The 7,361-nt window shown below is 44.4% G+C and overlaps 1 protein-coding gene across 1 annotated transcript; it reads left to right on the top strand.

The window, feature by feature from the left end:
* The first annotated feature begins 641 nt into the window (after positions 1–641).
* Positions 642–6,446, top strand: LOC100562658 (toll-like receptor 5). The gene is made up of 2 exons (XM_003229886.4): positions 642–2,151; positions 4,373–6,446. Exons 1-2 carry the CDS (start codon positions 2,106–2,108, stop codon positions 6,301–6,303), a joined length of 1,977 nt encoding a protein of 658 aa, XP_003229934.2. The 5' UTR covers positions 642–2,105; the 3' UTR covers positions 6,304–6,446.
* The last annotated feature ends 915 nt before the right edge of the window (positions 6,447–7,361 follow it).

Here is a 7,361-nt window from a genome sequence, read left to right as displayed (position 1 = left end):
TTACATTGCCCAGAACACATTCAATAAAACAATAACAAAATTAATAAACATTACAACAATACCACATCAATTAAAAACTTTATGAAACTCTATTAAAACATGAATTATACAAATTTTGAAATACATATGCTTTAAATGGTGATTAGGTTGTGTGCCGTTAGCCGCCTTGAGTCGCTGTGGAATATACATAAAATTATTATTATTTTTATTAACTTTATATCCATGCACTAATATTTAATTGCTTTCTACTTTCTGCATTTGTTTAGCTTTAAATGGTGATTAGATTGCATGGCCGTGAGTGCCTTGCAGGGAGTCCCAGCAGGGCGAAAGGCGAGATATAAATAACATTAATAATAATAATAATAATAATAATGTCTAATATTGAATTGCTTTTTGTGTTTTGCATCTGTTTCGCTTTAAATGGCAATTAGATTGCATGGCCATGAGTGCTTTGCAGGGAGTCCCAGCAGAGCAAAAGTCGAGATATCAATAACATTAATAATAATAATAACAACAATAACTATGTTGACTTTTGTCTAATATTGAATTTTGCATCTGTTTTGCTTTAAATGGTGAGTAGATTGGCCGTGAGTGCCGTGAGTACCTTGCAGGGAGTTCCAGCAGGGCGAAAGGCGAGATATAAATAACAACAACAACAATAATAATAATAATAATAATAATAATAATAATAATAATAATGTCTAATATTGAATTGCTTTTTACATTTTGCATCTGTTTTGCTTTAAATAGTAATTAGATTGCATGGCCATGAGTGCCTTGCAGGGAGTCCCAGCAGGGTGAAAGGCAAGATATAAATAACATTAATAATAATAATAACAACAACAAAAACTATGTTGAATGTTGTCTAATATTGAATTGCTTTTTACTTTTGCATCTGTTTTGCTTTAAATGGTGAGTAGATTGGCTGTGAGTGCCTTGCAGGGAGTCCCAGCAGGGCGAAAGGCGAGATATAAATAATAATAATAATAATAATAATAATAATAATAATAATAATAATAATGTCTAATATTGAATTGCTTTTTACGTTTTGCATCTGTTTCGCTTTAAATGCTGATTAGATTGCATGGCCGTGAGTGCCTTGCAGGGAGTCCCAGCGGGGTGAAAGGCGAGATATCAATAGCATTAATAATAATAATATACTGTATATACTCTAGTATAAGCCTAGTTTTTCAGCCCTTTTTTAGGAGTGAAAAAAAACCCTCCTTGGCTTATACTCAGGTGAGGGTCCTGGTGGGCTTATATTCAGGTTGGCTTATACTCAAGTATATATGGTATATGGTATATTATTTTTCTCTATTAGTATTGGTATTGTTACATTTATTATTTTACTCTATTAATTATTTTTATTACATTTATTATTTTACTCTATTATCGTTGTTGCTTTTACATTTATTTTATTCTATTTTTATTATGATTACGTATTATTAGTACGTTTATTATTTTACTGCATTTATTATTGTTATTACATTTATTATTTCACTCTATTATTATTAAAAGGTTACATAAGCACATTTACATTGAAGAAGATAAAAAATAATAATTTAATCAGAGTTGAACAGTCCTATCTTAAATTACAGTTTGAGGTAAAGATTCAAAACCATTTAAACTACTGAGGCCTCAATTAATGTAATTTTATTGGTATCTCGGCTTATACTGGAGTCAATGTTTTCACAGTAAAATTAGGTGCCTTGGCTTATATTCGGGTCGGCTTATACTCGAGTATATACGATATATATTTTTTCCCCATAAGAGAAACATCTCTCTGTTCCGGTTTTAAGACCAGTGGCTTCAATGCGAGAGGAAACGGCTGAATGCCTTTCATGGCTGTTCTGGAGGAAGCGTTCTTGACATTTCCTCCTCCTAATCCAGTGACGCAAGGCCGCATCTGAACCCAAATCTGGTTGAATATTTCATTTTGCGAAAAGAACAAGGGCAAAGCAAGGGGGGGAAATCAAATACTAGGAGGGAATTCCTCCGTGACGCAATCCGCAAACCACTCTCTGAGCCAACCGGTTGCCTCCCTCCTCTCGGGGTTTATTAACCAGCTTCCAAACAAGAACCAAAGGGCATTGGCACCTGTCACCATGAGGATGATTTGCCCAAGACGGACATGTTCGGGGGCTCCGAAAGGTAAGTCGGGTGGGCTGGGCTTTTGTTTCTTTCTACCTCCCTCCCTCCCCTTCTTTCTCCTCGATAAATGAGGTTCCTTTTATTTATTTATGCATTTATTTATTAGACTTGTATACCGCTACTCCCAGTTTGGCTCGGAGCGGTTTACAGAAATAGATTAAAACAATACAATTAGCTTTAAAATAACAATAAAAACAGACTTAGCCCCGAGTTTTTCACCCATCAAAAGCTTGTCGGAAGAGAAAGGTTTTGCAGGCTTTCCGAAAGGCAAGTAGGTCTCGGATAGTCCGAGTTTCAACTGGCAAGGCATTCCATAAATGAGGGGCTACAATCAAGAAGGCTCTCTGCCTAGTAGAAGACAAATGATAAGTCCGTATGTTAGGGACTTCAAGCAGATTTTGGTCTTCAGACCGAAGTAATCTCTGGGGTTGGTAGGGGGATAAGCAGGCCCTCAGGTATGCCAGCCCCAAACCATGTAAGGCCTTAAAGGTTAGTACCTTTTATTGAACAGGAAAAATAACAAAGTGATTGAGGGCATCTCTGGTCCTACCCAGGAAGGCTATTGTCTTTATGGGATGGACATGATCCTACCCATTAAGGGGCTGATCTGGCGGTCCCAGATCCCAGAGAAACAAAACATCATATTCTGACATAATCGTGCAAAATGACAGAGGTTGGGGTTTGGCTGTAGACATTCAGATTCCTTCCAATGCGAGGGGTCCCGTTCTTCAAATGTACAGGGTGGTGAATTGCTCTTTCCCCAAGGGAGATTATTTCCCCCATCTGAATGGAAGTACAGTAGAGTCTCGCTTATCCAACGTTCTGGATTATCCAACGCATTTTTGTAGTCAATGTTTTCAATACATTGTCATATTTTGGTGCTAAATTCGTAAATACAGTAATTACTACATAGCATTACTGTGTATTGAACTACTTTTTCTCTCAAATTTGTTGTATAACATGATGTTTTGATGCTTAATTTGTAAAATCATAACCTAATTTGATGTTTAATAGGCTTTTCCTTTATCCCTCCTTATTATCCAACATATTCACTTATCCAATGTTCTGCCAGCCCGTATATGTTGGATAAGTGAGACTCTACTGTATTGTGTTGCATGTCCAGATAAAGTCCAAAAATATAGGTGAAACTGGGAACTTGATGAGGAAGTTCCCAGCTTAGTTTCTTTTTAAGCTGTGGAACATGAACTCTGGTTGTCATTGGACTCATAAACCCTTAATATAAGAGTTCTGCTTTCTAGGAATGTATGTGTGTTTGTAACACATTGATTATATTTTGGTTTAGAGATTGTTTTTGGAAGCATTTAGTATATTTTGAATCTCTGTCATCCTTGTTTGTACATTGAATGTTCTATGACAATCTATATATATAAAAGAGTGATAGCATCACGGCGACCCACAAAACAACAAAACTACAGGCCCCCCCAACCTCAAAATTTGACGACACAACCCATCATCCATGGCTCTAGGTTGATACAACAAAAAGAAAAGAAAAATAAAGTCCTAATTAGAGAGAGAGGAATAATTGCTTTTATCCAATTGCTGCCAGTTAGAAGGCTAAGCTCCTCCAACTTGGTCTCCTAGCAACCCAATAAAAAATAATAAAAAACACTAAAAATAATTAAAAACACTAAAAATTAATACAATAAAATACTATAATAACAGAAAATAACTAAAAATAATACAAGAAAATAATAAAATATAATAAATAAAAAAATAACTTACAATAAAATTAATAAAAAAATACAAATGTCAAATAAAAATTAGACAACAATTTTTAACCAATACCACCACCACTTTGCCATAGCAACGCGTGGCCGGGCACAGCTAGTAACATATATAGGAAATACTGTCTTATAGTTTATATTATTAGATTACATTATTGGTTATAGTGGCCTCTTGCCTTTGGTTTTCTCATGCAACATAGTCCTATACTGGCTCTAAATTTAGAATTCTGAACAAGACCCCTGAAGTTCCCTGGTTTTCCTTTTGATCTGGGGAGGGCTTGGCTTTAAAATACAGACATAATGAGTGACGTTGTACCGATTTTTGGTGCATCTAGCCCAGTGTTGCCAACTGGAAAGCAGTAGAGTCTTTCCTTGAAGGTGACCGAGCCTTCCTTCTCCATGGAGTTTGGAAAGAGAAGTCAGGATAGGAAAGGAGCAGGGCACCCACAGATCTGTCTTCTCTCTTTTGATTCCAGTTGTGGTTTGTCTGGCGCTGGCGTTGTTGTTGGGCCAGGCGGCCGAGGCCCTTCCCCGCTGCCACCAGGCCACGGTCAACTCCTTGCGGGTGGCCAATTGCCAGGCTCAGCGCCACAACTCGTTCCCGGAGGTGGACCCTTCCGTCCAGGTCCTCTTCTTGAACTTCAACGCCTTCTCCTCCATCGTGAGCTCCTCCGTCCCGGCCTTGAGGTCCCTCCTCGTCTTGTCTCTCGGGAAGCAGCTGGTGGGATCCCTCTTTGTGGGGGAGAGGGCCTTCCGCAACGTGCCCGGCATCACCTTCCTGGACCTCGGGGGCAATCTGAACCTGACCCTCCACCCGGACGCGTTGAGGGGCCTCTCCAAGCTGGAGGTCTTGCTCTTGGATGCCAACGGTTTGGACGAAGGCATCCTGGAGGAGGGTTATTTCCGGGATTTGGTCTCCCTCAAGCGCCTGGATCTCTCTGGGAACCGCCTACATCGGTTGAAGCCCGACGCGACGTTCCAAGGGCTGAGGAACCTCAAGACTCTTCAGCTGAAGCTCAATCAGATCAGTGCCATTTGTGGAGACGATCTCCGAAACCTTCAGGGCCGTCATTTGGACGTTCTAGACCTCTCCTCTAACCGGCTCGTTGGTTCCCCATCCTGTGGCAATCCTTTCCTCGGTATCACATTGAGGATGCTTGACGTCTCCTCCAACGCCTGGAATGCGGAGAAAGTGGAGCAGTTCTTCACCCAAATCAACGGCACTGAGATCTTGAACCTTAGGATGCAACATTCAGGAGCCTTAGGTAGCGGGTTCGGGTTCCGCAACTTGAAAGGCATCTCAGCAAGCACCTTTGCCGGGTTGCGCCACAGCAGCGTCTTCTCCCTCGACATCTCCAACGGCTTTCTCAGCGAGTTGGTCTCCTCCGCTTTCTCAGCTTTCCCGGATCTCAACGTCCTGCTCTTGAGGTCCAACCAGATCGGCCAGATCCAAGATGGCGCCTTTGCCGGGCTGAAGAAGCTTCTCGTCCTCGACCTCTCTGGGAATCTCCTTGGCGCGCTCTACGAGGAGTCTCTGAGGGCCTTGAGGTCTTCTCCTCTGCAGCATCTCCTCTTGACTTCCAACCACCTCGGGGCCATCCAACACAATGCCCTCGAGGGCCTCGACTCCTTGGAGACCCTTGACCTAGAGGACAACGCACTTTCCAAAATCCCGACGGGGAATCTTCCGTCTTTGCTCCGCCTGACGCTGCGGCGGAACCGGATCCGGGATGCCTGGGGCATCGAGCGGATCGGGAAGAACCTCACACACCTGGACCTGTCTTCCAATCGCTTAATGGACTTGGGGAGCCTTTGGGGCCAACTCGGAGGCCTCCCCGACTTGCGCTCGCTCAATCTCTCCGGCAACGGTCTCGAGCAATGCTTCTGGCTCAAGGAAGGGCCTCGCCGACTCCGGGAGATGGACCTTTCCCATAACAACCTCGGGAAGGTCTGGGGATCGAAGAGGTGCCTCAACATCTTCCAGGGTTTGGAGGAGCTGGTGGGGCTCAACCTGAGCTCCAATAGAATCCATAATATGCCCCGGCATCTCCTCCAACCTTTACGTTCTTTGCAAAGGCTGGATCTCTCTGACAATCTCCTCCATAGGCTTCCAGAGTGGGTCTTCTATGGCTTGACTTCCTTGCTCGATCTCCGCCTCAGTGGGAATCCCTTGGTGACTCTCTCACCTTCGCTATTCCGGCCCTTGGAACATCTGCGGATCTTGGACTTGAGAGACCTGTCTCTGCTTTGCGATTGCGAGATGTCCGACCTCCAGCGCTGGTATCAGGAGAGGAAGGCCACCCTGAAGGCATCAGCCATAGAAACCACACTCTCCTGCCTTCGGACCCATCCAACTTTTCAGTGGCTCTCCTTGCCCTCCTTCCTGGAAAGCCATTGTTCCAAGTAAGATGTAGGCTTGTTTTCTTCTGTATTGTCAGGAACCCAATTCACACGTTGAAATTACAGCCCTATCCCCCCACTTCCTCCCTATCATCAGGAACCCAATTCACTACCAGAGATTCCTATTAAACAGAACAACAACAATCATCATCCTCTGTGGTTTTGCTTACCCAATGTCTGTCCACACGGCGCAATTACAGCCCTATCCTCCCACTGCCTCCCTATTGTCAGGAACCGTGTCAATAGGGGAGTAACGAAGTCCAAATCGAATCGCAGAAGAATGGTCAAATCAGTCCATGGGCAAATCAAAAATTAGGCCTAAGAATAGAGAGCTAGGAGATTTCCAACTGTCTATCATGGCGGAAAAAAGGAGCTGGGGTGTTGGCCCACTAGCTATATATACAGAGGGGGAGAGTGGGCGGGGCCTCCGCCAAAATGTATCTTGTAGAGCTTCTAGAGCAGTGATTCCCAAAGTGGGCGCTACTGCCCTCCAGTAGGTGCTGGAACAATCCAGGGGGGCGGTGATGGCACCTATTAGGACATGGGGGCGGGGCCAGGGGAGGGGCGGGGCCTCTTCCCAAGTGCCAGAGACAGGGCTGAGCACCTGAGGCGTCTGTTAGGACACACAGGGGGCGGAGCTAGAGGAGGGGGCGTGGCTTCTTCTCAAGAGCCCAAGACAGGGCTGAGAATCCATACCTCTCCTGAGGCGCATGTTGGTACAAAGAGGGCAGAGCTAGGGGTGGGGGCGGGGCCTCTACCCAAGAGTGCGAGACAGGGCTGAGCCTCTATACCTCTCCTCAGAGGCCTTTTAGGATTAAAGGGCGGGGCTGGGGTGGGGGCGGGGCCTCCTTCCAAGAGCCCGAGACAGGGATGAGCCTCTATACCTCTTCTAAGAAGCCTTTTAGGACTACAGGGTGGGGCTAGGGGTGTGGGCGGTGCCTCTTCCTATGAGCGCAAGACAGGGCTGAGCCTCTGTATACCTCCCCTGAGGCGCTTGCTAGAACATGGGGGCGGGGTATAGAGGTTCAACCCCGTCAGGCACTTGAGAAGAGGCCCCGCCCCCTC

Source organism: Anolis carolinensis, unplaced genomic scaffold (assembly GCF_035594765.1).
Source record: "Anolis carolinensis isolate JA03-04 unplaced genomic scaffold, rAnoCar3.1.pri scaffold_14, whole genome shotgun sequence".
Classification (NCBI taxonomy): Eukaryota; Metazoa; Chordata; class Lepidosauria; order Squamata; family Dactyloidae; genus Anolis; species Anolis carolinensis.
Note: the sequence above shows the minus strand (reverse complement) of the source record. Positions and strands in the feature narration are given on the sequence as shown.